Source organism: Mastigoproctus giganteus, chromosome 5, assembly GCF_048544385.1.
Source record: "Mastigoproctus giganteus isolate SK-2022 chromosome 5, ASM4854438v1, whole genome shotgun sequence".
Taxonomy (NCBI): Eukaryota; Metazoa; Arthropoda; class Arachnida; order Uropygi; family Thelyphonidae; genus Mastigoproctus; species Mastigoproctus giganteus.
This window is the reverse complement of record NC_143579.1, coordinates 233666361-233684659: the sequence shown is the minus strand read 5'-3', so window position 1 is coordinate 233684659 and position 18299 is coordinate 233666361. Positions and strand designations below refer to the sequence as shown.

The 18299-nt window shown below is 35.7% G+C and overlaps 1 protein-coding gene across 1 annotated transcript in view; it reads left to right on the top strand.

Moving 5' to 3' along the window:
- Nucleotides 1–18299, top strand: part of LOC150086286 (spermatogenesis associated 6-like protein) — a 168659-nt gene that overhangs the window by 131257 nt on the left and 19103 nt on the right. Inside the window, exons 8-9 of the mRNA XM_090374849.1 lie at nucleotides 1445–1521; nucleotides 5137–5209. Coding sequence (XP_090230975.1) covers nucleotides 1445–1521; nucleotides 5137–5209 — 150 coding nt within the window. The remainder of the gene's footprint in view (nucleotides 1–1444; nucleotides 1522–5136; nucleotides 5210–18299) is intronic.

The following is an 18299-nucleotide window of genomic DNA, read 5'->3' as shown; positions in this document are numbered from 1 at the left end:
ACTTGACCAGGAATGACCTACAATCCTAGAAGTTGACATCTTTTTAGAAGAAGTAGAACTCAAATAGAAGACCTACCATGGACTTGACCTCATTGCAGCTCTGCTGCCAGCGCAACAGGCTATACCTGTGCTCTCTTGCACGGTACTTTCTTTCCACTTCCCTGGGGAGGGAAGGAGATGGTTTCACTGTCTCTTCCCCTCCTCGCCCTCCCTTTCCTCCTAGTGGGACATGGGCCTGCCCCACTGACCACAGGGGTCACCTCCTCTATCGACCCCTTACTTCCTATTTCCTCCCCCCTAGCCTTCAGTCTCTTCCCTACTCTGTTCACTTTCACAGCGTAACCCCACATCGTCTAAATTTAAATCTCTGACCTGGGGTCACCTTCCCTATTGGCTCCATATTTCTGGCTTTCCCCCACCTGTCTTCAGTCTCCCCCCTACTCTGCCTAAACACTAGCGGATGTCAAAATTAAAAAAAAAAAAAAAATTGTCAAAATTCCAAATGCATACGAAAACCCCTTTCAGTCTACCTTTCAGCGACTACTTCCCAATACTATTAAATTATTTTATTTATTTATTTTTATTTTTATTTTTTTATTTTATTTTATTTATTTTTTTTTATTTATTTTTTTATTTTTATTATTTTTTTATTTTATTTTTTATTTATTTATTTATTTATTTTATTTATTTTTTTTTTTTAGGTCCTTGCCACTGAAATCTCAGGAAATGAGGTGGCAGGACCTGCCAGAGTGAAAACGTAAAATTACTGGGTACCTGGTCTGCCTCCACGAGGCATAGTGTGGACAACGTTGGGCCCCAGCAGGGGTCTAGTGGCTAAATGGCCAGAAGAACAACGAAACACAACACTACACTTACAAAATCCATACACTTTTAAATCTCTGGCCTTCCCAGTGAACTGGTACACCTACAATGAAAGCAACGCGGAGATGGGGGAAACCCCTGGTGCCGTTAGACACGAACACACTATACACTATACACTATAAATAGCGGGGGTTTACTGTACAGTTGTTCGTGGTACAGTTGTTCACTGGAACAACTGTACCACTGCACCCGGGTAAATTCAACCTTGGCTAAAATAAACTTTGGAATTTCATTTTAATGTCACTGTCTTAAAGTCAATATGTGATATATATCCAAAGCCTTCTGTCTGTTATGACATTATCCATTTCATACTTCTGTAAGTGATACATTTATTTGTTTTATACCTTAAGTGATTATTTTAATGAATTAAAACCTCTGTTGTCCTTTGAACTCCATTATAGATTTCAATGTTTATAAATATATATTATAATATAATTTGCAATGTTAAAAAAAGTGTAATTGTAATATATCTTTTACATTTTTATGTACTTGTACATTAATTTTATTAAATTTATATATGTGTATGTTTGTTGCATTTTTTATATATTTGGTTGTTTTACAGAACATTGTACAGTTTGCCGCCTTTATAAAAAATATTTCGGTAAAGATTATGTTGGACACCATCATCCCCCTTTTCTTGTAAGTCATTTGTTTGAATTTATATTCCTTATTGATTTTTAAACTAATAAAATTTAGATACGTTAATTGTTTAAGCATTTTTTTTGACATTTTAGCTGAAATTCATATAGTGAAATCTTAATTTCTTAATTCATATAGTGAAATCTTAATTTCACTATATGAATTATTGAAGATAAGGGGATTATTTTCTCTGTTGTTCCAAGGCAGGCACTAATATTATAAAAGTTACTTTAATTTTAAAATTTGGATAAGCATAATGAATCTTTCATCATTCTCATCAAAATATCAGTGGATTGTAAACAATTTTTCCCATAAGGAAATCGTTTCCATCTTTCCATCACTTAGTTGCTATATAACTTCTGTGAATATGTCTTGGGGGGGGGGGGATACAAGGACTAATAGATTAACAGTAGTCATTGGCAGAGTTGAAAGTGATTCTTGCACTGCTTCTATTGGAATGAGCAGTAGCCTGGAAAACAAGACGCAGAATATTTCAAATCTCTTTCAAATCTCAGAGACTGCTGGGAGTCATTGCGGTACAAGTAAACACATGGGTAGCTAAGAATAGGAACAGGTGCATGTATATTTGCGTGTACACCAATGGGATTATCTTGACCCTATTCAGTGGAAGATTCTCAGATTTTTACTAGAGGAAATCAAGAACAAAATCTTTTCTTGAAAGTTATATATGAGTTACTGCTGGTTGTATAGTGTTTTAAATCACAAAAGAGCTACAGGAAAGTGAGAGTCAAAATAACCTCTACATAGGTATCAAAAGATTAAGGAATTGTCATAAAGCTATAATATAATTTTAAATTTTGAATGCTATCATTTTTATCTCTATATCTTTAAAGGCAGGAGAATGGCTTATCCATGAAGGGTGTTGTGTACAGCAATGTGCCTTCTGTATACAATAGAGTTCTTCTTCTAATAAAGTTCTTCTTTATTAGAAGAAGGCACAGACTAAAGTTTTTACAATTAAAACAATGTTACTGTACATTATAACTCCTGCCTAGGTGTCTACTTTGTGATATGTGCCCAAAAATTAGATCGGATTAGATAGGATTTATAAAATCTGATTTAAAATAGGATAAAAAATAAATGACCAAAGATATTAACAATGGAAGGTGTTGTTGTTGTGGCAGGGATTGTAGTTTAGAGAAACTCATAACTGTCTAAAAAAGCCTAAATGAACTGAAAAAAGTACCTGAAACCAAAATAATTTGTTATCCTATGCATAACCAAAATAATTTGTTATCCTATGCATTCCATGAATCATGACTTGAGGATCTACTTAATGGATGTATTTCATGAATTCCCAATTGAGGAACCTTGCCCTGAATAAATAGCTTCATCTTCTCAAATATCTGCTACCAATTCCTTAAATACCGATCTCCAGGTAATTCTCCATTGTGGGGCAAAGATAACTTAGTTAATTTCAATCCTTCTAAAACTCCTGTCTTGTATCATACAAAAAGGATGCTTCTACTCCTATGCTTATCTTCAATGTCACTCAGATTTCTAGACAAGATCACATATCTCTATTATGGATTATCCTTCTAATCTCTCTTCTACATAAGCGCATTGCAAATATTGCTTCCTCTGCATCTGAAAAACTGGGTTTTCTCTTTTGCTGTTGGCTTTACTTTTTTTTGTAAACAGCTACTCACTCTGTACAATTTCAAATCTACCCTACTATGGAATATTGTTCTCACATCTGGGACAGTGCCCCCATAACCTCTCTTAGGCTTATAGATGGCATTCAAAAGAGGGCAGCTAGGGTTAATTAATGACCCACCCCTTACAAAGTCTCTCCACTCTCTGTGTCATAGATGTTCTGTTTCTGCTGCATGCCTTTTCTATAGATATTCAATGGGCACTGTTCTTCTTAATTAGCTTCTATAATTCTCTCCCTCTCTTTTCCAAACTAGTCCGAAAATGGATTGCAACCAGTCCTTTTATTGTTCAATTTCAAACTCACAGAAACAACTTTTCTTCTTTCTTGTTTATTCCTTCAACTCCTGTTTTCTGGAAGAAACCCCCCTTCACAAGTATTTCTTGAAAATTACAGTCTACAGAAATTCAAGTCAATAAGTATCTTCTATCATCTCAATCTTCAACCCATGCATGGCACTAAGTACTATAGGTTTTAATACCTTTTTGTGTTTGGGGTTTTTATTAAAAAAAAATTTAGAAGAACAGAGTTGTCAGAAAACTTTCATAGTTTCTTACAGTTTTCTGAGTACACCTGTTAAGTAGATCTCAAGGGAGGGCTGCTGATTCCCAGAGTGGGTTAAAAAATTACTCTTATTTAGTGGACTGTTTTTTTTTTTTTTCATCTCATTTAAGAATTTTATACAGCCACAAGTTTCCTTCAGTTGGTGTAGCAGCCTCTTCTACTGTTGTTAATATCCAATTGTTTATTTTTATTTTAATCCTATTTCAACTATTAAAGTCTGATTCAACTATTTCTGTCTAATTTTATCTGATTTCAGGGCTATATAGCCATGCCTGCCAACTCTTCTGATTTAGTCAGAAGTTTTTAATTAGGTGAAAAAATGTAACTGGACTTAGATGCTTTGAGTATGTTTACATATCTGTTTTTAATAAAGATTCAACTTTTTATCTCTTAATTTTAGTGTGCTTGTTTTTTTTTGTAAGTAGCATTAATGACTCTGGTGGAATTTTGTGTGCCATTATTACTGTTTAGGGAGTGGTTTGTTCTGTTTTTTTGTATTAGAGTTGTGTTTTTGTTGAAAGGTTAGGTTAGGTTAAATTTGTAAGTGTTTTTTAATTTGTTTAAGAGAATTTGTTGAGCAATATTACAGCATTATGGTAGTTGATTCATATAAGTTGACGTGGTGTGCTATAGTCAATTTCAGCCAGATTTGCGGAATTTGGAGATCTTTATGTTCAAATGGAGATTGGAACATAAAGATTTCACATTAGCCAATACTATATAGTTGAACAGAATAAAAGAATAATAATAAATAAACTAAGCAAAGAACTTAATTTTTGTACAGCTTATTGCATTTCATAACGAGATGTATAATTTACCTCCTGCAGCATATGACATGCATTAGTTATCCTTAATTTGGAAAGAAAATTGGAAACATCATTTGGGCAGTGCTGGATTATAATGTATTCAATGAAATACGGCAAAAGCAAAGTTAGTGTTGTAGTAGCAGATGATGCAAGAAAGCAAGCTTATACAACAAACAAAAAAAAAAAAACTTCTAATATCACCTGTCCATTCCCTCTAATAGTTTGTCTAGTTCTTCCTTGAATTTATTCAATCTACTATCTACTCACTTCTACAACAGCAGATGGAAGTTTGTTCCAACAATCAACTACCCACTGGCCGAAGGCAAATTTACTGCTTGTTTTGACATCCCCATGGTGTGTCATAACTTGCAGTAACCTTGCTTTCATCATAAAAAACTTTAGATCATATTTTCAAGGAAAAAGTAAACATTTTTGTGTAGAAGGAGAGAAATGGACATTGAATTCTGTAAAACTATGTTTAAGGAGTGAACAGGCAGATATAAGATACCAGTATTTTAATAATTATTTAATGTTTTGTATGCTTAATTCATTATAGACTTTTGTCTGTAGGAAAAGGACCAGAACCGTTGTAAATCGGGCACAAGATATGTCCCATCTGTTGAAACATCTAGCAGTGATGAAGGTTAGTAAAATTTCTTAGTTTAGTTACTTGATACGGTCTGTTTTCTGTCAGATTTTAATGTCATTAGTGCCAACGTGTACAACAATATCACCTTTTGTGCCCTTGAAAGATATCTGCTGTACAACTTAGTAGTAGAGGTATGTGATACAATAAAGCAAGCTTATGTGCCATCAGCCAGAAAAAAAAAAAAAAAAAATCCACAACTACAGATGGAAGTTTGTTCCAGCAACCAATTATCTGGTGGCTACAGGCAATTATACTCTGGTGGTTAAAGGCAATTATACCACACATTTATACTCTGTTTTGTTTCAGTTTGAATTTATACCCCCTCAGGTTTATAATCTGAGCAAGAGGAAGAATCCTATCAGAATTGAGCCTGCTCAACCCATTCAAGACCTTATACACCTCAATTAGATCAACTCGCAGGTGTCTAGTCCCCAGACGCTGCAATTTGAGAACTTAAGCCTTTCTTGGTAAGAGGACCCTTTCGTTCCCTTCACCAGTCTTGTTGCCCTTCTCTGTACATGCTCAAGCAACTCTACATCCTTCCTAAAATGAGGCCTCCAGACCTGTACACAGTACTCAATATATAACATATGATTATGGCATATGAATATAACATGTATGGCATAATCATTTAGGTTTTTCTTATGTTTTTCTGTTTTGATGGAGTATTTTTATTAGTTATTTCTTGGTAGGTTGGAAGATAATTACAATGTTGAATTTCTTATTAAAGGTATGTTTGCATTTTTTTTGTGCCATTCTATGTATGGGAGAGCATGCATACATACATTCTGTTGATAAAGTTAAAGGTTTGGATAGTGAATTCTGACTTATAATTTTGGCTGTATTTGCCCTATACTTAATATTTTTAAAAGTTTTTAGATACATATCCCTTCCATTTTCTTTCCATTTCTGCTTTCTTTCCATTTCTGCTTTTTTTAATGAACATGTTATTGTTTAAAATACTAAGGTTTTTTTTTTTTTTTTGTGTGTGCGCGATTGTGTAAAATAGCAGAAGCAGCAGTTTCTGTTAAATACTTTGTGGCACATTTTTGTTTGAAGGTTGGCATCCATTCTAGTGATACCAAAAGTTAATAAGTTTAGCTGTTATTTATTTTCTTTATTGATGATGTTATAAGGTTTAGGACTTAGTTATGGAATTGGTTTTACCTATTATAATTCTGCTAGCCAAAAAAACACATGAATGGACTATATAGCCCACCAGAGTGCCATCCCAGTTTACCATATGCATAGGTAGTGTCATGTCTGTATATGTTCTTGATTATTAAAAATAAGATATTTTATTAATGAGCATTCTGGTTTGTAAAATTTTTCCATTTAGAGCCCTGCAAGTTAGTCCTCCTAACTTCATATTAAAAGAAAAAGTAAGGAGAAAGGAGAGCATTTTCCTCCGAAGAAATGCATATTTTGGGTCATGTAGATTTACATTCTGTAACCTGTGTTAATCTGGCAAACAACTTGGTTATCCAATTTTCATAATTAAATATGATTGTAAAATATCATGTTGAGATTCAGGAAAGGGCATATCAATGTGGACTTATGGCTAAGAAAAAAAGTACACAAAGAGGGCCAAGAATAAGTAATTAGAAGTTGTTTAAAAAATGGTTTTCAAAAAAGAAAATGGCCTTATTCATTACCCAATGCATCTGGGAATAGAAAAAAAATTTGCAGCCTCAAGGAGTTGGATATATTGATTTAATGAGGCACAAATTTGTATAAAAAGCATTGTGTAGGGAAACAAAGGCTGCATAACACTGGAAGGAAGGAATATGAAATAAAAAAGATATCTTGATGGTTATGGTAATGTTACCAGACATCCTCAGAATATCCCCAACTTTTAGAATGTATCCATGGATTTGGGCAGTCTATTGCATTATGATCCATTGTCTTGCTGGAAAATACCAACACAACTGAGGAACAGGAGCATTTTTATGCATATGTCATGATTCTAAATAAAAATATGAAATCGATAAAGATACAAATTGCACTTGGAGTGATAAAATATAATTATCTTAAAAATTAGCAAGAATCAGTATTGTACTTTATTATATAGTATGAATCAGAGCTGTAATGCTCAATATTTAAATTCTTAACAGAAAATTTCCAAGTAAGGTTTCTTATTTGTTTTAATATGAAAGAATTCATTGAAATGGTATATTTTGAAAATGTATGAGTAAATATGAATTATATTTGGAACAATAGCATTAAAATCAAAAGATGTACACAAACATCTATGATATATTCAAGCCTTGCCTATGACGATGTGAGCAGTGCATTGATTTATGTGACATTCAACCACTGAACTTTTATATATATCCTTATTTGATATGATCTCTCTCTCTCTCTCTCTCTCTCTCTCTCTCTCTCTCTCTCTCTCTCTCTCTCTCTCTCCCCCCCCCCCCAAACCATCCATCCATGGGTTGATAATGTATCTAGGTGCTGAGTTTTCTTGACTCCAAACTAAACAACTCAACCTTCATTCTCTCCAGTTAATTGACCAAGATTCAGTTTGTAGAACAGAATCTTGGCTCATATAAAGGGCACAGTTCCATCTGTTGACATCCCAGACTGTGTATTAGGGTAAGGTCAGACAGGGTCTTCTCTGAAATTATGCTAAAGGTGTGAAGACTGAGGTACCTTGCATGAAGAATGCTTTCTTGAAATATTTGGTGAACAATCTTGCAACAATCTGAAGGGGGATGGCCTTGGATACATCTTGATGACAATATCTGTTTTCAAGAATAATCTCTATAACCCATGATGTTGCTTGAGTGGCAGAGTGCTTAGTTAATGTAAATATATTAAAGAAAGAATGAAGCACTCGTAATGTACGTGAGATCTAAATCACATATGTCAACCCTTTCTCCATTCTGTTCTTTTTAATGGAGTAATGGCAATGACAGCAATCACTGATGAAGTGGTGAACATACCATAAAACACCTGATTTACATCTGCATTTAATTTCCAACTGGAAATAAGCTAACATTTAGATCTCATGCAAGTTAAAAGGTTTCTCTTTTAATATACTCCAAAACCTGCTTGACATGCTTGCAGTTAACATTTATTTCATCTTACTGTCTCAGCTTGGGTATGGCCTACTTACATTGTTCCCATTATTCCTAATCTTAGAAGCTTGTAGATAATGTCATCTTTATATGCTCAAATATATACTCATCATTCCTTTTTATTTCACTCCCAAGGTGAAATAAAAAGGACTGATGTGAAATTTTTTAAAAATATTCTTGCTTTACCATAAGTTTTTTTTTTTTTTTGTTTTAATTCATTATGAAGCTATTCATAAAATTTGACTTAACTTTTGGATATTGGTATATTAAATGCATGTCCGTAATTAAAGATTGCCTTTCTGAGGCCTCTGAGTTCTAACCAGTGATTAGATTTTATTATTATTTAGTAGAGATGTGGATAAAAATTTTGTTTGGTTCCAAAAGTCATTGCCAAGGATTACATGTGAATAATTGTGTATTAGATAAGGATGCATATAATAGTTAGAGAAAAATTATAAGCTAATGTATGTGATTAAAACTACTTATTAAACACAATTTATCAGGTTTTTTTAAGTAAAAAAAGTATCAGAATTATTTTCCAAAAAAAAAAAAAAAAAAAAAAGCGGCAAATGATGCAAGAAAGCATTAGCCAAAGAAAAAAAAATCAATACTTCCCATATTACCTGTCATCCTTTCTACCAGTTTTTTTAATTCTTACTTTAATTTTTTCAAACTAGTGACCTGTACAACACTAGATAGAAGTTTGTTCCAACAATTGACTACCTGCTGGCTGAAGACAAATTTCTGCATACTGCTCTGCAACCATCCTTCCTCAGCTTAAAAATATGCCCCTCATGCATGTAGTCTGAGCAAGGGGAAGGATTCCATCAGTATTGATCCATTTTTAAGCCTTAAACAGCTCAATCAGGTCTCCTTGTGGTGCTGAGTCTCCAGGCACTGCAATTTGCAGAACTGAAGCCTTTCCTGGTAAGAGTACCTCTCTGTTCCTCTCACTAACCTTGTTGCCCTTCTCTGCACGTGTTTCAACAGATTCATGTCCTTCTTAAAATGAGGCCTCTTCAGACTTACATGTAGTACTCAAGATGTGGCCTGACCATTGCCTTATACAATGGGATGATCACCTCTTTATCCCTGCTGGAAAAATTTCTTTATATTTTTGATAAAATCCATGAGCTGCCCTGGCAGCCTGTCTGCGCTGCTCAGCGAACTTCATATCTAACTGCACAGTTACTCCAAGTCTTTTGAATTCTCCACTTCCCTGAGTGTGGTACCACATAGTTGGTATGTTAATCTGCAATTACTGTCTCCCACATGAAGTATCTTGCATTTGTCGATATTAAACTTCAATTGCTACTTCTCAGCCCATCTTTCCTGATTTGTTTAGATCTTTCTTGTGGCAGTAGCATAGCCTGACTACTGTGATCAGCTACCCTGCCAACTTTTGTTATGTGTGTGTGTGTGTGTGTGGGAGTAACATGAGGGGAAAAAGCAGAAAATGAGCAAAGAAACAGATAAATAACGAAGACAGAAGTAGAGATGTGTTTGTATTATTTTAGTGATATTTCACACTTTTTTGGCCACAGCATGGTCAGGTGGCACTGCTCTAAATATATTATTTATTGGCTTATAACTTTGGCTGTATTTGCCCTATACTTAATATTTTTAAAAGTTTTTAGATACATATCCCTTCCATTTTCTTTCCATTTCTGCTTTCTTCATTATTTATTTGTTTCTGTGCTCATTTTCATAAGCAATATCCAACATATATTGTATATATGCAACATATGTTGGATATTGCTTATGCAGCCACTTATGTTTATGGTAATCTCTTTCTTTATTTTTATTATTAAACATATTGTTTTTACAGTTTGTGTCATGTGTGTGTGTACACATATTATGTACACACATAATAAATAGAGCTGTAATAAAATTTAAGTGAATTTAGTGTATAATTTTTATATAATAATTAGAGTTTAAACCCCCATCACAAAATATTTTTTTCATCAAAACAATTCAGAGAAAAATGCTAATAACATGTAATTAAATCCACTTTATTCTCTATTTAAATCCATTATTTCTTCAAATTTGATCATAATAAAAATAATCATATGACCAAAAATAAGTACACAAGTGAATAATTGTATTATTAATTTTTAATATTTTCATATGCATCTGAATTGAGTGGCAGTAGCTTTGATACCTTGTGGAAGACAGAACAAAGGAAATGATGTAGGTAACAAAAATTACTCACTGTACCAAGGCAGATCATGTTTGAGAAAGAATAAAAACCTGAATGGAATTGTATACAGGAAAGCAGTTGCACTCTAAAATTAAAAATATTGAAACATAAATTTCTTGTTTATACTTCAGCAGATTGCAGTTCAGAGGAATTTACAATAAATTATGAATACCATTGTTAATTGAATTTAGCAGTCATGGGGGTCCATTCAAAGAGTGTGAGTGTGTGTTACTGCACTGTCGCTCCTGAACACTTAGCTACATCATGTCTAGAATAAATCCAGAATATAATCATTAATTGCATTCAGCAGTCACTTGGGCTTGATCCATGGTGTGTGTGCTGCTCTCTCTCTCACTTTAATTTTACCTAAATGCTTTCAAGATAAATTATTTATTAATTTATCTTGAAAGCATAACAGTTCATTATTAATAAATTGTTATTTATTAATTTCTTCAAGGCTTGAATCACCCTTAATTCAAGGACAAATCAGCAGTAATGATATTGCCCCATTACTGCTGATATATGTAACCCCGGGGGCTCACATCTGGTGAGTATGGGCTTGGCAAACCCAGGGTCCTGAGCTGGATATCATCATTCTTCTCTTCTTGGTGATGCCTTTCTCTCTCTCTCTCTCTCTCTCTCTCTCTCTCTCTCTCTCTCTCTCTCTCTCTCTCTCTCTCACACACACACACACACACACACACACACACACACACACACACACAGGGGGTAACTCGGGAATTTTTTTCTTTTTTTTAGCTGGTGCAGCATAAGCCTGAGGCTTCCTTGTACCATATGGCTAATAATAATAATAATAATAATATCCATGCTTTGTGCAAAAATAATATTCCTGTGGATTTTTTGGAAGATATTAGAATTATACTAATACAGGTGTGCAGTATTGAAGTTAAAAGCATTCCTTTTATCCCAAATATCAATCATTAATTTGTCATTTTACTCATTATGAGTAATTCCTAAATCCAAAAAAGTAATGGTAGGTTTTAATACTACATGAAAGATGGATCTAAAGAGATTTTGATAATCAGTGTTTCTGTTTTGTAAATATCACTATCAAATTTTATGTATCTTAGTGACAGCATGATTATTTTTTATAATCAAAAAAATTTTAAGGTATTTAAAAATTGGCTTGTCTTAACTTAAGAATTATTAGTTATACAGGGTGTTTCAGTTAAACGTTTCAGAACTTCTAAGAGGGGTAGGGTACATCCTGACAACTCGAAATCATATAGCAATGTGGGGTCGGAAATGCTTTCCTGAAGCGGTGTTGTACACAGAAGCACCATAAAGAAAAGAGACCGTAAGTGAGAAATCGTTTTAATAATACATGAAAAGAAGCAAAAGGTACATGGATTAAAGTAAGTGTTCGAAGTTTCTTCCACGGGCTACAATGCACGCCTCACATCTCCGACGCATGGACATCCGAACATTCTGGAATACTCCAGGCGAATTTCGAATTTATTCGCCAGCTACTGCGATTCTTGCAGCCAGCTCCTCAGCATTGTGAACAGGGGTGTCATAAACTAGCGATTTCATATGACCCCAGAAATAAAAATCAAGACATGATAGGTCGGTGACCGAGCAGGCCAACGCACGGGACCACCACGTCCGATCCACTGTTGACCAGATGTGACATCCAGGTAGTTACGAACATCTCCGTTATAATGGGCAGGGGCTCCATCGTGTTGGAACCACATTGTCTGTTGCGTCGATGCAGAAATCTGTTCATCTCTCAAAAGTTGTGGCAATACTTGCTGCAGAAAGATCAAGTAGATAGGTCCGGTTAGACGACACGGTAACAGGTAAGGTCCGATGAGGTGATCTCGCAGGCCAACGCACGGGACGTGGTGGTCCCGTGCGTTGGCCTGCTCGGTTACCCGACCTATCATGTCTTGATTTTTATTTCTGGGGTCATATGAAATCGCTAGTTTATGACACCCCTGTTCACAATACTGAGGAGCTGGTTGCAAGAATCGCAGTAGCTGCCGAAGAAATTCGCCTGGAGTATTCCAGAATGTTCGGATGTCCATGCGTCGGAGATGTGAGGCGTGCATTGTAGCCCGTGGAAGAAACTTCGAACACTTACTTTAATCCATGTACCTTTTGCTTCTTTTCATGTATTATTAAAACGATTTCTCCCTTACGGTCTCTTTTCTTTATGGGGCTTCTGTGTACAACACCACTTCAGGAAAGCATTTCCGACCCCACATTGCTATATGATTTCGAGTTGTCAGGATGTACCCTACCCCTCTTAGAAGTTCTGAAACGTTTAACTGAAACACCCTGTATAAGTGTTGTCAGATATATAAAATTTAATAATGATATCTACAAAGAAGAAAAATATTTCAAATTTTTTTTTATATCTATCTTTTCTGTGGTATTAAAACAAGTACTGGTGGCAGTTTGAGGATTTTGGAACCATCAGCTTGACCAGAAGATCTGGAATGCTTTTATTGAGCTTTACACTTTTAATCACCGTATTAACACCGGGTGGGGTTTTATAGCAAGGGGTTGCTCGTGGGTTCAAGTATTTCAACAACTGTCAGAAATCTATTTCTGCATCATTTTGAATCTTATTCCCAGAGCCAGAATGGTATTGTTATATCTGCTTTTCAATTTACAGATGATATTCTCACATTCAGTTGCAATTTTAAAATCTGTGGTGAAATATTGTATATCCTAAAGAACTAATAAAATGAACAAATGATAATGAAATGAAAATGGTTAATGGATACCATATCCTTTTTTGGATTTAAAAATTGCTAATAGTGAGTGACAAATTAATGGTTGATATCTTTGATGAAAGGAATGCTTTTAACTATAATATGTAAACCTGTCAATGGAATTCTAATATCTCCTAAAAAATCAGTAGTAATATTATTTTTGTGCAAAATAGATGTACATGTATATACAATAATGGCACAATACTGATTTAGGCTTTAAAAAATTTATTTACTATTATTCAGAAAGCAGTTTGGGTATTTAATTCTGAATATTGTCAGAGTTCTTTTTTTTCCTCCCCTCCCCTTTCTGGCTTTGGAAACTGTATTGACACTATGTACATTTTGTGTATAGTCTTTAATTTAGTGCCTTCCTTCAGCATTGACCTGTCTGGAGCTGTGCATTGAAAGCTCCCTCTCTCCTCAGAAAGCAATACCCTTTTCCATTTTATTTATTTTTATTTTTTTAAGGCTGATGCTGAATAAGACTGGTATCTATTTGCCTTTATTAATAGTAATATATACTTTTCATCCAATCCTGTCCATTGCCTTTGTTTTTTCATACTTCACTGAAATGACATTAAAATAGGATCAACTGGGCTGCACCATGTAAGGCCCCGAGTGCCAAGCGATAGTGACAAGCGATTTTTTCCCTGCGACTTATAAAGTGATCTTTGAAAGTGATATAGTTCTATTTTTGTTGTGCGATTTTCTTCTGTTTTGTTCACTTAAAGTGGTTCTTTGCTTAAAAAATCTTACGTAAGAACCCAGAAAGGGAATCTACCTTTCTTCTTTAATATTCTTATTAAATACCAACTCACTCTACTAATCTTAATAACCACTTGGTCACTGGTGGCACTGCTCCTGCCTCCATGTGGCGGGGCTGGTAGTCTGGGAGAAGAAAGACCTTCTCCCAGGGCTAAAAGGAGTAAACATGGATACTAATGATTTCCCACGATTAGAGCCAAAGAGCTCGCAACATGACAACCACGAAACTGATCATGACTTCTCATTGTCGAAAAGACTAAAAAAGGATGCAAACAAGCAGGAAGCTCCAGCTTTCCTGATCATCCATTCTCTATCTTCACAACCTGTCAGCAAGCTTTCGCCTTTCATCATACAACGATGCCTTGTAAATGCAGCAGCATCTCCAAAAATGGTGAAACGTCTTCAATCTGGTGACTTGCTAATAGAGACCTCTCTTCCAAGACACTCTGACCTTCTGTTAAAACTTACATCTTTAAGTGGAATTCCAATTCAAGTCACTCCACATAACACCCTGAATTCTTCCAAGGGAGTGATCAGTGAATGGGACCTATTGAACGTTTCCGAGGAAGAAATAATTCAGGAACTAAAAGATCATAATGTAACTCAGGCCAAGAGAATCCTGATACGAAAAGACGGCACCTTAGTCCCAACCCGTAGCATAATTTTATCCTTTAGTTCGCCGAATCTACTATCCTCGGTGAAAGCAGGCTATTTAAACTGTCGTGTTTGGCCCTTTATTCCAAACCCTCTGAGATGCTACAAATGTCAGAAATTTGGCCACTCCCAGACAGCATGCCGTGGAGATGCAACATGTCCAAACTGCGGTTGCAAAACTCACACTCAATCTGAATGCAAGGCACAAACTCCGCAGTGTCCTAATTGCAAGGGCAATCATCCAGCCTACTCCAAAGATTGTGATCTTTGGAAGTTAGGAAAAAAAATACAGAAATACAAGACTGAAAATAAAGTATCTTTTCAAGAAGCTAGAAGACAAGTAAAATCAACTATTCCAAAAACTACTTATGCTTCGGCTGCCCATAGTTACAAATCAGTAGCATGTCAGACAGAAGTGTCAATCTCTCCAGACAAATCGATCGCCCACTGGGCTCGATCAGTACTATCAACTCAGCCTACATGTGAATCACAGTTAGTGGACCAAAGTAATAATACACCACTCACAATTCCAACTCAGAACATAACCCACAATACAGTGGCAGAAAAATTACATAAATCAGATAGTGTGGAGGTGAAACAACCAACAAGCATGGATACTGATGATATGCCCAACCAAGAAGATTTTCTTGAGTTATATGCAGATGGAGATATGGAGGATAAAAATGATTCAGGACGCCCTAATTTTCCTAGAAAAGAAAAATCTAAATCTGACCGTCACAAACAACCTACGCATAAAAAGCAGACAGATTCATCTTCCTCTTATAAAACCAAATAATGCAACATATTATCCAATGGAACTGTAGAGGTCTTCGCAGTAACATAGACGATATACATGAAATAATTCATCACTATAAACCTCTTGCAATGTGCTTGCAAGAAACTAATTTGACATCACTGGTCTCAGTTGCAATCAAAAATTACACTGTATTCAGGCAAGACAGGGCTGTCTCCAATATCGCTCATGGCGGAGTAGCGATACTCGTGGATTCAAGCATCCCCGCCAGACGTATTCCCTTACAAACATCCTTAGAAGCCGTTGCCACGCGTGTTGTTAGTGGTATTACTTTGGTATTGGTTTCCATTTATCTTCCGCCTAATCATCAGTATACTATTCAGGAACTTGAAGATCTTGTTATGCAGTTACCATCACCGTTTTGTTTACTAGGAGACTTTAATGCACATCACCCATTATGGGGTTCCCCCACCTCAGACAGACGAGGTAAGCTTATCGAAACCTTGATCGATAGGCAGAATTTAACATTACTGAATACTGGTTCTCCTACATATGTGCATCTCCCTACTGGCTCAACATCTGCTATAGACCTTTCCATATGTTCCCCAATACTCTTTCCAAGTATAGATTGGATACCTCTGAGTGATCTTTATAGTAGCGACCATTATCCATTAATCTGCAAAATTCAAACATCCTGTGCATACCCAACAGAAAATCCAATTAAATGGAAATTTTCAAAGGCTGACTGGGCAAAATACAGATCGCACATCTCATTTGACAACGATATCATTCAGACCGATCCTATCAATAGTGTTACTGAGCACATCACGAATCAAATCCTGGCAGCTGCATCTGTCACCATACCTCAATATCAAGCAAGAAATAGACGAAAAATAAATTACTGGTCGAATGAAGATTGCAATAATGCAAAAAAAGAGAAAAACAAAGCATGGAATCTTTTCCGCAAAAATCCGACCACCCGCAATTTTATTAACTATAAACGGCTCAGAGCTAAAGCTCGATACGTCAGACGCAAAGCAAAAAAAGAAACTTGGATTAAATTTGCCTCATCAGTTAATAAAAATACCGATATCAGATTAATCTGGAGAAAAATAAAATGTTTAAACAATAAATTTCCACCTTTATCCACCCCGCTACTAAACTGGAATGGACAAGAACTCTCTAATCCCACAGATATATCAAATGCACTGGGAATTGTATTTTCCTTGTTGTCTTCTTGTAATGCTTATGATCAATCATTCCAAAAACGTAAAACAGTTGCAGAGAGATCCAAACTGAATTACACTGACAATTCTGCTTTATCTTATAATCAGCCATTTACCATGTTCGAGCTACAGCAAGTTCTTACCAACTCAAGAAACAGTGCTGCTGGCCCTGATGGGTTATATTATGTAATGCTCCGAAATCTGGATCAAAGATCACCCTTTTTGCTGCTCTTATTTTATAATCGCATATTTTCTGAACATACCTTCCCCAGCTCCTGGAGTCATTCTTATGTAATACCGATTGCAAAACCCGGTAAAGATCATTCGATTCCTCAAAATTACAGACCGATATCCCTCACCAGCTGTCTCAGCAAAACTCTTGAGAAAATGATACATCGCCGTCTCACCTGGTTCCTCGAATCTCAAAACTTGATAAGTAACAAACAATTTGGATTCCGGAAAAACCGATCTTCATTGGATCTTATGATCAAAGCCGAGACAAATATCAGAAATGCTTTCATCAAAAAGGAACATCTCGTCATGGTCTGTCTTGACGTTGAGAAAGCCTTTGACACTACGCGGCATTTTGGAATCTTAAAGGATCTACATTCTCTTGGCCTGAGAGGTAATTTATCATATTTTATCCAAAATTTTCTTCAAAGGAGATCCTTTCAAGTTCGCTATCGGGGAACCCTCTCTAAAATCTTTATCCAAGAAGAAGGAATTCCACAAGGATCTGTTCTCAGCGCTACCTTGTTTGCAATGAGAATAAATCATATAATTGAACTCATTCCGAAAACTGTGGATTCATACCTATTCGCAGATGATCTCTCGATTTCCTGTCATTCCCAAAACATGCATTACATTGAACGTCAACTTCAAATATCAATGAATCGCATCATGACATGGATGACACAAAATGGTTATAGACTATCCAGCCAGAAATCTACTGCCATACACTTCTGCTCCAGACGAAATATGCATCCTGAACCTGAACTACACTTGAATAACCATCCTCTTCCCATAGCTAACTGTACTCGTCTACTAGGATTGTTCTTTGACAATAAGTTAAATTTCCAAAAGCACATTGAACATCTCCGCACTACTTATCAAAAAAAACTGAACATACTAAGAGTCCTATCAGCCACAACATGGGGAGCAGATCGCCAAAGCCTGCTACATTTATATAGATCCATAATCAGATCTCGACTGGACTATGGTGCCCCTGTCTTCAATTCTGCTAGGGAGAGCGCTTTATCTCGCCTCAATCCTATTCAACATTCAGCTCTCAGAACAGCACTAGGTGCGTTCAGAACATCTCCAGTGCAAAGTTTGTATGTTGAAGCTCATGAACCTCCCCTAAATATCAGGAGAAAGATGCTGCTGCTGAATTACGCAACCAAGATCCAAAGCCAGGTGACCCATCCTAATTGGCCAATCCTCTACAATCCACAGTTTATGACCCTCTATAGAAATAAACCACAGACAGTTCGGCCTGCTGGTATTAGGCTAAAACAGCTAGCAGAAGATTGGGATATACACTTCAATAAAATCTTACAAGATCCTATAGATCCTGATCCTCCATGGTCTGTCATCATGCCATCTTGCGACAATTATTTCTACCAGTGGGGTAAACACTCTCTATCTGATATTAACATCCA